At 48.2% G+C, this 14,585-nt stretch overlaps 3 protein-coding genes across 21 annotated transcripts in view; 1 reads left to right on the top strand and 2 right to left on the bottom strand.

Moving 5' to 3' along the window:
* Positions 1–5,577, bottom strand: part of LOC133503239 (regulating synaptic membrane exocytosis protein 2-like) — a 17,369-nt gene extending 11,792 nt beyond the window's left edge. For 4 of the 8 annotated variants that reach the window (XM_061824627.1, XM_061824653.1, XM_061824645.1 and 1 more), the window contains exon 1: positions 5,397–5,577. In XM_061824627.1, the coding sequence (XP_061680611.1) occupies positions 5,397–5,577 (181 nt within the window). Of the gene's footprint in view, positions 1–2,427; positions 2,518–4,997; positions 5,119–5,396 lie in introns of those variants that run through there. The other 4 variants (XM_061824683.1, XM_061824673.1, XM_061824691.1 and 1 more) reach the window with 4 other exon arrangements.
* jtb (jumping translocation breakpoint) lies at positions 5,102–10,100 on the top strand. Of its 11 annotated transcripts, none has more exons than XM_061824848.1 (7): positions 6,195–6,376; positions 7,148–7,240; positions 8,013–8,123; positions 8,196–8,236; positions 8,898–8,983; positions 9,059–9,138; positions 9,213–9,477. In XM_061824848.1, exons 2-7 carry the CDS (start codon positions 7,233–7,235, stop codon positions 9,367–9,369), a joined length of 483 nt encoding a protein of 160 aa, XP_061680832.1. In that variant the 5' UTR covers positions 6,195–6,376; positions 7,148–7,232; the 3' UTR covers positions 9,370–9,477. The 11 variants fall into 11 exon arrangements, with proteins under 11 accessions (XP_061680856.1, XP_061680827.1, XP_061680832.1 ...); XM_061824807.1 differs by lacking the exons at positions 6,195–6,376; positions 7,148–7,240 and adding exons at positions 7,246–7,379; positions 9,530–10,100 and having other exon boundaries at positions 9,213–9,400; XM_061824872.1 differs by lacking the exons at positions 6,195–6,376; positions 7,148–7,240 and adding an exon at positions 5,102–5,238.
* On the bottom strand, positions 9,244–14,585 carry glmp (glycosylated lysosomal membrane protein). Of its 2 annotated transcripts, XM_061824764.1 has the most exons (8): positions 14,426–14,585; positions 13,310–13,474; positions 13,129–13,227; positions 12,329–12,484; positions 11,966–12,184; positions 11,355–11,638; positions 10,112–10,327; positions 9,244–9,382 (listed from the first exon to the last, which is right to left on the bottom strand). In XM_061824764.1, the coding sequence occupies exons 1-7, from the start codon at positions 14,510–14,512 to the stop codon at positions 10,153–10,155; spliced, it is 1,185 nt and encodes a 394-aa protein (XP_061680748.1). In that variant the 5' UTR covers positions 14,513–14,585; the 3' UTR covers positions 9,244–9,382; positions 10,112–10,152. The 2 variants fall into 2 exon arrangements, with proteins under 2 accessions (XP_061680748.1, XP_061680738.1); XM_061824754.1 differs by lacking the exon at positions 9,244–9,382 and having other exon boundaries at positions 10,017–10,327.

The following is a 14,585-nucleotide window of genomic DNA, read 5'->3' as shown; positions in this document are numbered from 1 at the left end:
GGTCCAATCACAGCAAAGCAGCACAATTGGTCAGTGTGACGCTTGACTTCCTGTCCCCAACTCTCCTGGAGCCCCGCTGTTGTTTTTTCGTTTTTTGAAAAGAACAAATGATATGAGCCTGACACAATCCACAGCGACCCATCTCATGAGCAACCAACCTGACAACCGACATCCTCACATTGTGATGCTTTGTCTCTTGTCAGTGCGAGCGGCTCAGAGTAGAGCTTGTTTTCCATCATAACTAAGTAGTCAGCGAGCTCGTTTTCTATGACAGGTGACGTGTAGCCAACTATTAAGGTTTTCTATGGTGGCTCATATGCTATTAAGACACAAGTCACATAGCCACTCATATTACTGGGACAAAGGTCAAACTGCATTGGCTTCCAGTCCATCAGAGTTGCAATTTTCAATTTTATATTATACGTATTTATAAGTAAGGGTTAACCATAAAATATTAAATGGCTTAGCACTCTAGCTCGCTCACTTGGTGGCACTGTATCTTCTGTCCCAAAACCTGTTCTCAACACACGCTTCTTTAGGTGACTGAGTGTCCAAAAAAAAAAAAAGTCAGCTGTTCTCTAGAACATATTCTACTCGGCCTTTAATACTCTGCAATGCCCTCCTTGCGGATACAGTCATTCAACTGCCACCTCAGTAGAAATTTGCATTTTTTGGTTTTGTTTTTGTCCTATTCAACTGTGAGCACAAGCAGAGGATTTATATCCCAAAAATGCCAGAACATTTTTATTGTGTCAAAGTGTGTCCAGACCCAATTCCAATGAAGTTGGGACATTATATTAAAAATAGATAAAAACTGAAGATAATGATTTGCAAATCATCTTCAATCTTTAATTGAATACACCAAGAATACAAAATATTTCATGCTCAAACTGATAAACTGTCTTTTGCAAATAATCATTAACTTGGAATTTTACGTTCATTACACGTTCCAAAAAAGGTGGAACCCCTTATGGAAAAAAAAAAAAAAAAAAAAAAAAGCCCATCAAAAATCAGTTTGGAACATCTGACAAGCTCATTGGGAACAGCTGAGTGCCACCATCGTCTCCAAACTTCAATTGCTCCATCATTCCCAACCAAAGATGGGGCAACGTTCACCTCTTTGCGAACAAGTGCGTGAGAAAACAGTCGAACCATTCTCGATTCTGGACCGAGCACCTGAGGCAAGACCACTGCCCCCGGACTCTGCGTTGACCGACCGGGTCGGGTCGGGTCCTGAGGCAGATCGATTTTTCCCAAAAGGCATCTACTTGCGTGACTTCATCAAATCTCTTTCAATTGAATTGTATTCATCAACGGGATAAGAGTCAACATGTACGACGATGTCGTTAGTTGTTGGCAACTCGCTGTGCGTTCCAGCTTGTGGATCCTGAAAGGTGGATCCCTCCATCTGTTTCTTCTTTGCACCCAAAATGGGGTTTTTCATTTTTTCTTGCCAGATTTGAGGGTTTCTGTCAGGGAGTGTCACTGATCTTCCTTGCACCCTGCAACGCCTTTGGAGACTTAGGGCATGAAGGGCGTAACGAACTTGACTCACGGTCCCGGTCGTCACCACCGTTCTCAAGCGTGCTCAGAAGCTCCTCCTCCAAGCTGCTAACGCTGCCGATTTCGTGCTCGTTCCCCAACCTGCGCGAGATTCCGTCATGGGCTGGTTTCCTCCTGTAGGCGGGGCACCAGTGCAGGTGTTTATGTAGGACAGGATTGAGTGGAGGGGAGCACGACCTCTGACCTGTGAGCACAAATGTACACCAGCGAGGCCCAGTCCACTGCGCAAGTTGTAGTCTCGACGAGCCTCCGGGTCAGCAGAGTCAGGTGTTCCAACGTTGTCACGGAGACGCCAACGCTGATGAAAATCCACCCCTTTCTGAGTTGACTTCAAAGCGATGCTTCTGTTGCTAGGGTAACCCGAACCACAAACAGTCACCAGCACCGGAGCCAACAATGTCAACATCTGCTTGGTTACCCGCTAACCTGTGTGGGAACACAACCCTCTCCAGATGTTAAAGCTCCGCCCACCGTTCAACACAAAGAAGCCCGATGAAAGAGGATGACCACAATTAAAGTCCTACACTTGATATCCCAACCCCCCCCCCCCCTCCCACTACGTTGCGTCTCTGCTATAGTGAAGATTTTACTGTTAAAAATCAACATTTTTGATCTGGAAATTCTTTGATGAAATATGCAACATATTGTGGTCGATGAATGGGGGACAACTGTATCATATGTATTTCTAACGTGGTAAACATTTGAAGCATTTCCATTGGGAAGAAAAAAGGCTCCTCTTTGTGATTTAGTATCACACAGATAAATAACCACACGCAGATGCTGATCCACCAGACGACCTACAACAAACAGCCTGCATGTTCTTCTCGTAGATTGATCACAAAGAATTCAAGTGACCGATCTGACTTTGTTGGAGTCCACCAGCTACATTTTGTCCTTTAGACTGCAAAGACATGAACTACATCAGACATCCCCCGACTCCATGACACTCTGAAGCCCAATCAGCATATTTACGGCTCTACACTAACCCCGCCCTCACACGCGAGCTCCTCCCCCTCACATCTTCAAAGAACCTTGAGTCAGAGCACACCGCTTCTCAACGTCTGGTCTGCATCCTTTTGCACAATTGTCCCCAAAAAAAAAAAGGACCGTCATTGCCAGATTGCGAGCAACCTTGATTGCTCGGCGACCGTTCTCGCGACGTCTCCAAAGTCTTCCCTGACAACTGTCAGTCAGTTATTGTACCCGAGCGTCTCCAACCAGCAGAAACGCATTCCTTGTGTTTTTGACATACTTGGTGAAATAAAGGATGATTGTGATTCTGATGCTGGTCTAAGAGGGTTCCAAACGATCAGGTTTTTGTCGCTCATCTGGTCAGGGGTGTCCTTGCTAGCCCAGCCTGCATTGCATCATTTCCACTACCGGGGCGGGACTTTGTGTTGTTTTAGCGTTAGCGACACTTAGCAGCACTAAGCTTCAGCAAACTGTAGGATCGTAAAATCTTTTAATCTCATTAAAGTGTCTGCATGTAGAGTCTAATTTGATTTTGTGTGGAAAAATTCTAATAAATCATGCGCCACCCATGAAATGATTTCTTTGTCTTTGTTGTTTCCAAGACAAATGTTTGTCTCTGCCCTCGGAGAATCATCATTTGAACGGTTAACGCATCGATCGATTTGGGGAATGTCAAAAAAGGTGAGCGAGATTAAGGACAGCAGATTTGCTAGCGTCACAAGCGGTCACGTGACTCGGCGCCACCTAAGAGGATTAGCTTTTTTCTTTTTTTGTCCCATGTCCACAGACGGACGCTTGCCAGATGAAGACGGGCGTTTGCGTGCTGTTTGCGCTCCTGCTGGCTCGAGCGTGTTTGCGGGAGGCCGAGTGCAGCCTGCCCACGGAGGTAAGGGCGGCCATCTGCACGTCGGCTCATGATGCGGCGTGAACGAAAGGCGTTTGGTTGGGCGTCAGGTCACCGGGGAGACGGGGGCGCCGGGGCAGAGCGCCACCGGGCGTCAGCGGCTCGACACGCGTCGGGGTGTGCCGACAGGTCGCCCCGACTACGTCCAATCTCGTGTCGCGTCGGATCACCGCCGACTGCCTGGACTTTGCCGCCGCCTGAGAAAGCGTCGCCTCAGCTACCTGGTAAACGTTCGTCCCCTGCTCGCTGTCACTTTGTCGCTCACGCCAGCCTAGCGTGCGAGTGTTTTGTCTCTGCAGTGTCACAAGGTGAGCTTCTGCTGGTGGGGGCGGAGCCACTGGCGGCCCCGGAGCGGCCAGGTGTGCAGATGTGCCAGAGGTTCCGAGTGTTCGCACGTCTTCATTCGTAGTATCTGACCTCTGTTTCTCATCAAGGATTCGCCACTTTGTAACGTATGCTGTTAAAATGAGCAAGTCGGTCTTTGTACAGGCAACAGGGTGAATGACTGCTTAGCAAATCTGGCTCACAGTTTTGAGGATCCACGATCAAATCCTGCCTTGCCTATGTGGAGTTTGCACGTTCTCGCTGTGCCCGACTGGCTTGTCTCCGGCTACAGCGGTTTCCTCCCACATGCCAAAACATGCATACGAGGTTAATTGGAGACTCTCAACTCCCCATAGGTGTGAATTTGAGTGTGAACGGTTGTTTCCAAGTGCCCTGCCATTGGCTGGCGACCAGTTCAGGGTTAGGGTTCTGCCCGTTGACAGCTGGAATAGCACTCCGACGATCCTTGTGCGGAGAAGCGGCTAAGAAAATGGGTGGGTGGATGGATGGATGGATGGATGGATGGATGGATGGAAACTAAATTGAATCAGTTTGTGAAATAATTCCTTCTTCTGTCTTGGGCCGCCACCTGCTGGCGTGAGGCGAACGAGTCGCCTGGGAGCGGAAATGGAACTGTTCAAGTGTCGTGTCACTCACTTCGGAACAATCGGCGAATGACCAATGAACAGCCAGCATGCGTGCAGGGGCGGGATTTGATGGCAACCCTCACTCCAGCCATTGACCAATGAGCGGCCAGCGTCAGGCAGCGGTGGGATTTAAGTGAACTGAGCGATTCCTCCTCTGATGAACTCAAGAGTCATTGGTTCAAAGGCGCCATGTATTCATACGATGAGTGTTTTGTTCGCCAGAGGAACGAGGTACTACGCGGTGAGGGTACCCAGTGATTTTAACAGCAAGTCCTGTCACAAGCAGCCTTTTCTTCAGGCAAACAACTATTTTGGAGTCAGTCGAGCACACGAAAACACGCACACAAATTTCGAAACTAAATGACAATTAATAACCATACAGTGAAGTCAGAGGTTTCCATACACTGGCCAAAAGCAGATGTAAATTTTTTGGGGGCTCACTGTTTGAAGTCAAATGGGACAAAAGCTCTTTTGTTTCAGGTCAGTCAGGATCACCCAAATGATTTGATTATGTCAAATGCCTCGATAACGAGAGGAAGCATTTCTTAGAGAATTTTATCTTATTTTCTTTGAGATGAGAAGCTTACCTTCGCAAAAAAAAAAAAAAAAAAATACCGTGTCTTGCCCAGATGATGAGGTCCTGGCTTTAGAAGCTCCAAATAGGTCGACTGACAAGATTGACGGCACACCTCTGGAGGGGGGTTAAAGAGACCACACCTCAAACACTCTGCTTCCTTATTTTAAATCATTCATCTGTTTTCTGAGCCGCTTAGCCTCACAAGGGTAACCGGAGTGCTGGAGTCTATCCCAGCTAACTCTGGGTGGAAGGTGACTATGCCCCAAACTGGTTGTTGTTGTAAAGTTTAGGCCGAGAGTTGGAGATTAAACGGTCTATGGTGGGTTAAAATTAAGATTAAAGTAGGTCAGGGTTAGTGGGAAAGATATTAATATTAACGCCCCCACACACAAATCACACGTTTTCCCACCTCGAAGTAGTCGTGCTTCTTCTCCAGGGATCAAACCAATAACAAAATAAAAATTAAACCCTTTCGCATGGAAATTCGGCTTCAACTTCCGGTCTGGGCAAAACATTACTTTAGGTACTATTTCACGTGAAAGATGACATCCTTTGATATCCTTGCAATTGTACATTGTCGAACATAACATTGGAATACGTTAGTTTGAGCTTTTTGGGGTGTCAATATGGTTCATTCCTGTTGTGCTGTTGGCTGTGAAAACCGTGCAGGCGGTCGCAAAAAAGTAACTTCTCACCGGTAAGTGTGTTTTAGTTCAACCTTCATAAGTAAGTCATTATTATAGTTATGAATGTGAAAAATACATCATGAGAATATTATGAAGGTCTGTACCTCCTATGGATAGGTTTCAATGACACCAACTCGTGTGTCACAGAGGTCAGAGAACACAGGTGATAAGTTTTTTCTCTCATTTAATTGATCCGATTGGTCATATAAGTGTGGTGGTCACGTCATTTGAAAACTATCATTTGTATGTGTCAATGTATCTTTTAAACCTTCCTGCGCGTGCTGCATATTATTATTATAGATTATTTTTATGTCTCTAGGGATCTAAAACATCCCAAGTATATAGATTGAACGCATCGCTTTACATAACAATGTGTGTATTGTTTTTTTTTTTTTTTTTTTAAATGCTTTTTTTTTTTTTTTTTGCCCTGACCGGAAGTCAGAGCCTGTTGACCATGGAGGAACCAAGGTTGGATGCAGAGTGCACGGTCTCGTTTTTAATTCCACGTCATTGGATTAAACAGCCAAATAGCGTCCAGGAGCCAGTAAGATTGGAGCGGGGCGTGTCCTGCGTGGAAACTACGTCGTGCATGCTAATGACAAAGTCGTCTTTTCTTGACTAATGTTAGTGCGACGTCGTCACGATCGCTCTGTAGAATAGAATTTGAATCGGTGCGGGATGGCGACTGGGCTCGTGGATGACGGTGAGTCAGGGAACAAGTTCACGTTAGCATGTGTATGTTCGTAGGCTAATTTTGAGCCTTGGCGTTTCGAAAGTGGATGACGTCACCTCGGTTGTCCGCAAGAGATGAAAACCATTAAAAATGGATTGACCTCAGATGCGTGCTTTTCGGTTTTTAACATTGGAAATATGTTGAGACGGACAACTCATTGAGTGGCTTCATGTAGTCGGTTGCTGTGATGGATCGGTCGGTGCGTCCGCCATATTGGATTCTGCTTGTCAACTAAAAGTTCAGTCCACTGACTCGACATCCGAATCGTCTTCTAAAATTGAACCCCGTGGGATCCCTAGGGTTAGGTTTTAAAGCGAGGCAGTGGACTTAAGTTCACAAAGCAAGGACATAGAAATGTGCGTGCGTGAAAATTTGTTTTCGATTTTATGCATTTTGCAGCCTCCCGGTTTGCATAGCTATGTGTTCTCAACATTGGTATATTTCCGCAGCCTCCCGGTTTGCATAGCTATGTGTTCTCAACATTGGTATATTTCCGCTGATCGATCTCATCACATTATAGAACAGCAGTCGGCAACCCGCGGCTCCGGAGCCTCATGCGGCTCTTTCATCCTTATAATGCGGCTCTGATTGGCTTGGGAAAATAAATTACTAAAAAAAAATTTTGTATTTAATTGAAGTGCGTTTTATTTGTGTTAGTTTTTATATTATTTTAGTTCTAAATTTGAAGATTGTGATCTTGAAATATTAATTAAATTATTATTTTTTCGTCGCTCAAAATAGACGTCACACTGCGGAAGCGGGTATACCCGCTGAAACGCCGTCTATTTGGAGCGACTTTCAAGCCCGGCAAAGCCAACGGAGAAACATGCTGCGGTAAAGTAGTAGAAGTTTTTTTTCTTTCTTCATTTTAGATGTGCGGCTCCCAGTGTTTTCTTTTCCGTGGAAACCGGGTTCAAATGGCTCTTTCGGTGTCAAAGGTTGCCGACCGCTGTTATAGAACATTCAACGCCAAGTACGTGATAGGTTTGGGCTAACGTTTGATTTTTTTTTTTTTTTTTTTTTTTTAAACATAGGGGCCCCCGTACTTCAGCCACCCCTGAATTAGACCAGGCCGAGCCAGATGCACCTAATCCAACATATACAGTCTCAAATATGTTATAAATGATTCCTTCAACAATGGCTTGCTATTGCGTGAGACTATTTTTTTTACAGCGTTACGGCAGGCTTTTGGCTGTTTTACTGCGACAGGGACTTTTCTCATCGGCAGACGCCCGTAATGACCAACGCCAGTGTAAATCCGCCCTCTTTGTGAAAGTAATCGCAAATGAGTCTCATATTTGCATCGTTGTCGTCCTTCGACGTCGACGGGATCTCGGAGTAAGAGACGAGCTGTGTTTGCTTCACGGTTGAGCGGACGCCAGCGGGTTAGCTTCACTGAGTCGGAGTTGGTCTCCCCCGGCTCTTTGAAACCGATTAATTGGGCTTTCCCACAGCGAAGCCGCTTCCCCGAATGGCCCCATTTGTGCTCAAGCCTGCTTGCTTTTCTCCGGGCGCCACACGTCGTTGCCGCATCCAATCTGGCCGCCCGGGTATGCTTGTTGTAAAGCCTCAATTGTGACGAGGACCTTTGACCTGGTTTCCGCAGGGCGTGCGTGGCGCAAATGATGGAGAGCGCGTGTTGCCGCGTCCCGCTGGCGTGCTGTCGGCCTCGCGTCCTCATCCTGCACGCCCTCTTCTGGGGGGTCGTGGCCCTCAGGTGCGTGGGATTCTCTCGCTCTCTCGCTCTCGCTCTCTATTTCTTGATTGTGAGCTGACGCTTGTGTTGCAGAGTGTTTGGAGCCGCCTTGCTAGCTGAAGACAAACTTGCAGGTAAAAGCTGCCGACAAAGAGAAATACGTTTGGAGTGAAGCCCCGTTGATCAGCATGTTATCATGTCACCTTCTTGCATCCTTGAAACACATTTGAAATAAATGACGACTTTCTGCGGTCCGCCCGCTTGTCCAAAGGCGAGGCCGAGCGCGCTTGCTTCAGGGCGTTTGTGGCTTCCACTTGAAGTTCATTGTAAAACGGAGCCATCCAACAAAAGATTGTTTACTCTAGTGTTGTTATCATTATTGTATATTGAAACGGCAAAAATGATCGCGCCGACAGCGCGTTACGCTCATCCGATCGGGAGCAAGGAGGGATCAACGATTTTGTTTTTTCTGGTCGATGACATTTCGCTTCACCATTTCCTTCAGATCACATTTCTGTGCCATATTCACTATGCGCTGACATTTACAAACACATCATCCCGTTAAAGCATTCAAAGCTATTACTCTTACAATTAAAGGACATGAAAAAGGCAGCGCCAGGCAGTCTTTCATCAAGCTTACAAATTGGTTCGACAAAGGAAGCACTACGGCATCAACCTGAGCACTTCCTGCACGTCTAATACTTGATGTAAAAATGTATACGTACATGTCCCTTGTGCATCAATGTATTGTTTTGGAGCATATTAGGGTTGTCAGCATTGTCTTCGACCCCGCAGCAGCCAAGGTCGCCGTCGTCCCCTGCTGGCTGCTGGAGGAGTTTGTGGTGACGGCCGAGTGCGCTCAGTGTGACGCCTTCCAGACGGTGAGACTTGCTTTGTTCACGTCGGCCGCTACCGGCGCCCATGACCAACAGTTAAAACGTTTTTTGTTTGTTCAGAAGACGCGGCCGGCGTGTGGCCAGACGGGGTACGTGGAGAAGGTCAACTGCACCAAGTCCAACCGAGACGACTACAAGAGGTTTGCCCCGTCGGCGACCTGGCCAATGTTTGACAAACGGGCCGCGAGCCTTTTCTTTTCCTTTCTCGTCTCAGCTGCCGCTCGGCCGTCACGGAGGAAAGCTTCTTCTGGAAATTCGAGGGGGTCATGTTGTCTGGGACGGCGCTGTCGGCCATCTTGGTGGTCCTGCGTCAGCGTCGGCTGGACCGCCTCGCCTCGGACAAAGTCCGGCGACAGATCGAGTCCATCTAGCGGCGTCCTCGTCCTGTTCGCAAAGACAAATGTGTGTCATCGCGTCCGCTTGAGGATTTTTAAGACAAAACTCTGATAGCGCCGCTAGTAAAAACTTTTTGTCATTTGGCTGAGACGCGACCACTGAATTGATGATGATGATGATGACGAGTCTTCTCAGTCACCGGAGTTGGAGAAAAATTGACACGAGAATTGGGACGTGGTGATCTTCATAGCTGGGACGCGGCTAACGAACGGACCTTCGTGCTACTCGGAATGACGGCGGAGACGCGCTTGCCGGGAGGTCCGACGGGGAGAGCGGTTCTGAACTTTGGACGAAATGACCAGGCCTAGAACTTTTTTTTTTTTCCTCCCCAAACCCGATGGCGGCGGTTTGATTTGCAGTTTGATCCTTCAGAAGCGGTGACTTCTTCTTGGATCTTTTTCTGTACAAAATTCACTGTTTACCTTCAATTTTCATTGCTTTTAGATGGAACCGGATAAAAAAAAAAAGAAAAAATGGGTAATAACACTTTTTTTTTTTTTTTTTTACAGTTTGAGATTAATTCTCCTGCAGCCAGCTGCAAGGGTGTGCCCCCTTTTTGCTTACAAACAAAAAGCATGAGGAAAACTGTCGTGGGATGTTGACACGATGATCACTTCCACTGTTTGTCGTGGATCAAGATGATGAATTTATTTGTATAAAAAGAAGTCATGTTGGAAATAGAACATCATAAAAAGAAAAGATGAACCCCAGTGGCACCTTTAAAAGAGTACGCGATCCGATCACGCGTCCGGCTGACATCAGTTGATCGGTTCGTAGCCGCTGGCCGAGCCCGGCGACATCTTGCGCAGGTACACGTAGACTCCGCCCATCAGCAGGATGACGAGCGGCGCGCCGAGACCGACCGCCACGATGGCGGCCACCAGCGGCGAGAAGGCGTCGGTGGGGGGGAGGCCGACGCCGACCAGGGCGGTCCTGCACAACGGTGACAAAATGGATTCAGTCACTACGCGTTAATAACGGGGAATTGAACAGTTGGCTGAAATATCCAGTCGCGGTGATTCAGGAGTCGGGAAACGTGCGAATGACTTCATTAAATAATTCCCCTAATTGGCAATTGCTCCACACGGTGGTGTCCGGCCAATAGTGGGAGGTTCCGTCAGGTCAAAAATGAGATCCAAATTGAGGCAGGCCGTGTCGGGAAGATGACTGATGTCAAATGGAGTCGCTTCCAATTGAAAATGTCGAGATCGTGGAAGTATTGCGATAACTTTCTCAAAGTAAGTAGAAATACTGCAATCAACGTGACCTTTGGATGGTTCCTCAACAAGCAAAAAAATGGATTCAAAGCATAACTTGTTATTTTGGAATTGGGTGGCTGTGGTGCAGGAGGTTGTCCACTGACCAAAGGGTCACCAGTTCACCGTCTTCGGTCAAGACTGATTTGCTGGCGGTGGGCCTGCACGCGAGAGGGCGAATGCGAAGCTTTGTGATTTTTTTTCTTTGCTTTTGGCGATTGTGGAAATAAAAGTGCAGTCCACTTTGGTCTTTATGCAAATAAATGGTTTCAAAAATGTTGCATTGTGTGTACAGCCTGTGGAGGACATAACGTGTTGACCTAACGACCCTCTCAAACAAACCAACCAACCAAAAAGGTCATGTTTGCAACAATTACTGAATGCTGCAAGACCAGAGAGAGCCAATCACAAGCGAGAGAAGAAAAATCTCAGCTTTTGCTGCTATTTGTAACTTTCTTCCTAGAATGTATTACATAACGATTACATTCATTTTGTAATTCAATGACATATTTTATCCACTAGCTTGTCCCAAACTATTTATAGCAAGCTTTACGCGAGACTGTGAAATAATTGCCTTCCTACGGAGTAAAATGCTTTTGCTTCTCGTTGTTGTCTCCCTTTACCATTCAACGGGCAAAGACGTTTACCCGCTGACGTGGATTCAAAGCCGATTTGTAAAAAAAAAAAGGAAAAGCTGAACGAACCAACTGAGGAACTTGGTGGCGTTGTAGAAAGGTTCCCCCGCCAGGCCGAAGCTGACGTTGAGTCCGAAGGCCCGCTCCCCCTGGTCCTCGTCGGCGAAGAAGGCTCGCACCAGGCCGCTGACCTCCGCCAAGGCCCGGCCGCTCCGCCGCCGCGGGTCAGAGTGACGGCACGGCGACGCATCCTCCAGCGCCGGCGGCGAACGCCGATACGAGACCTGCTTCCACAGGACGAAAGCGCCCGTGTCGTCTGAACTGCGGTTGGGTCTGGATGTCCACTCGGACACCTGACAGGGCAGAGGTCAACGCTTGGAAATCATTTGAAAGATTGAAAAATGCAGTTTGACATCTTTCAGAACTTGACGACCTAATCCTAAAGACCTTTTTGTGCGGCAGATGCTTCAGAAGGGGGCTGACGTCACTCAGCAGAGGATTTGGCCCGAGAACAATTTTAATCCCCGTAAAAAGCGATGCTGAATGGCACCAGCGCATCACATCATACAACTAAGAAGCTTCGACTGCTAATCACCAAAGAACGGTAACACCGATTTTTGTTTGCATTTGCACGTTCAACGTGGATGATATACCGGTGTAACCTAAAGATGGCAGCGTACCTTAAAAATGGACGGCGTGAACTCGTCGTCAATTGAGCGCCGGACCTGAACGGCGTCAAGGGGGTGGGTTCCGCCCAGCGTCTGCAGTTCCAAGAGGAAGCGCGATCTCTGCGACCTGGCCGTCAGGCTGTCGAGCCGCACGACCACCTGGGAGGAATTCGCAGTGTGGAGCAGGCGGGGCCAGCTCTGGTCGCGCCCCTCCCCCGCAAACACAGACATCTGCCAGGTGAAACAAAGAAAGAAATACTTGGATGGCGTCACCGCCGACGCATTTGATGCGGTGGACCGAAATTGCCACTGCGGCATGTCGAGAGCCGCCAACGGCGAACGATTCCCGACGCAAACGATTCGGACGTGACGTACTTGCAGACAGACGGACCCTCGAGCTACAGCGCCGCACAGTCGGGCCGCCGCCCCCGACAGTTCCGCACGGGACCACGCGACGTCCTGCAGCTGGTATGGCGGGAAAAGGTCAAAGGGCGCTTCCGCTGTGTTGTTGACGTCGTCGTATTCCAACAGCTGCCACAAACGCAGAAACGAACATTGACCAGCACGTCACCGCAACTTTAAGTATGACCAGAGATGCGATACTTTCAGATCTTTTCTTCAATAATGGTAAAGACTTGAAATTTTGCAGTCGTTAAGACATTGTGTTGCTTTTCTCTGGCGAAATGTCTCTCGTTGTGAAAGAGCCGCTCGGAAAAATGATGGCACATATCGTTTTTAAAAATGCATCAATTATTTGCGGATTTTGGTGATTCGCGGGGGTGTAGGGTAGGGAGGAACGTAACCCTCACCAATAATGAAGGTTATCTGATGCTGTGTGAAAAACCTTTGCCAGTGCCGCGCGGTCACTTGTATTAGGCTTCACCATTTGATTAATACTGTGTACCCTTTGGCCAAAATCAGCCCACTACTTTTAGATCAAACACGCTAGTGCTGTGCATCACAGCTGCTTCTATTGGAACAAACAAATAAGTCATAAAGTTCATAAAAATCAAGTAGCAGGAGAGGAAAAACCCTGGCGCAGAAATTGTCCGTAAGCGCAAACGTGCCAGTCGGTGCGGCGACCGGACCGTTGTTTGTCGGCACACGCACTCGTGCTGACTGGAAATCAATCCCAATTAGCGATTATCAATGACAAAAAGAGCGTGCGGAGTAACCCGGCTGAAGACGAGGGCCGCGCTGGACACGATGCTGCTCGCCGGCTCCACCCGCAGACTGCCGCTGGTGTTGCGGCTCAAGAAGCGCGGCCAGTCCACCTGACAAGAGGGAAAACGACATGTTGGAGCTCCCCCGAAACCAGCGAGGGCGACGACGTTACGTGCGTTGAGGAGGCCGCACCGAGACGGCGGAGGAAGTCACGGCGGTGCGAACCAGGAGGAGCGTGGGCGCCCCCAGACTGCAGAAGAGGATGTGCAGCGTGTCGTTGTCTCCCACAGCTCTCACGTGAACGAGGTCGCCGCCAGGAGGCGGCGCCGACGAGCCGGGGTTCAACTCCACCGACAGCTGATGGCATCGTCACACAAACCGTTAATCAAGTCCTTGTGGCGAGGACACTTCGCATCAAGCACTTTGGCCTGAACCTTGTCAAAAAGAACACGCAGCCACATTCTTCCTTGTTCACATTTGAAAATGAAATGTAAAAAATTATTTAAGTGAAAGATAGCGCTGCGCTCTCCTCCACTTGGTTTGAAATCATGAAAGGAGAGCGGAAAAGGTTTTGAGCGCAGGTTTTTCTCGCCAAAACTGCTGCCGGTCGTGATCAGTTCTGGCTTCGGTAGAGTGTTCGGGGTCCGTTGGGGAAAGTCAGTCCATCTCGCCCCGAGACACCCAGACACAAAGCGTGTCCACTCCCAATCGCTTTACGACTAAACAGGTAGGCTATTGCTAAGGAGGCGTCAGTACGTCCGCCATATTGAATGTGTCATTTCTACTTCGACCGAGTGACGCTCGCAGTGGCAAAGTTTGGAGTTACCGCGGAGAGTGAAACTAAACTTAACAGGGCACCCAGGACGTCTCGCGTTTCTTCAGTCCACGCGACTAAGTCAAATGCAATTATATGTTGATAAGGATATCTTCATTTGGTCGTGGACGAATGACTTTCCCGATTTCTCGACTTCAGTCCTGACGAGGCAAAGGTGAATTATGATGTGCATCGGCACAATTCCTAAAATGAAAATTCGACCGACGACTATTCCGAAGTTGGTCGCCTGTAGTCAAAGTTCGCTTTGAATTGGTTCGCCGTTTGCTCGAATAGAAACTGTTCGACGCTCATCAAGCTTCACGTAATTTCACTCCAAAATAAACACCGCGCCATCAAGTCCATTGATGGTACAAACCAACAGACCAAATGGTCACGTGCTTCAAGTAGAAAATGTTTGGCGAGGAGCGAATATTCCCGCCTTTCAAATGGTGTACTAGCGAAGCGTTCGGCGAGGGGTCGTGAGCGTGCCTTACGTTTCTGGTGAACGCCGAACTCATCCATAAGGTGGTCGAAATTTGCAAAAAGAGAAAAGCGGCGCACGGAGTCCTCCGGGCCGCCATCTTTGTTGTGAATCGTCACGTGAGTTCAGAAGCGGCGACTCTACAAGCCCCGCCCCCAAGATCAAACGTCACT

This window comes from Syngnathoides biaculeatus, chromosome 1 (genome assembly GCF_019802595.1).
Source record: "Syngnathoides biaculeatus isolate LvHL_M chromosome 1, ASM1980259v1, whole genome shotgun sequence".
Taxonomy (NCBI): domain Eukaryota; kingdom Metazoa; phylum Chordata; class Actinopteri; order Syngnathiformes; family Syngnathidae; genus Syngnathoides; species Syngnathoides biaculeatus.
The sequence above is the reverse complement of the archived record's forward strand: the minus strand, read 5'-3'. Positions and strand labels throughout refer to the sequence as shown.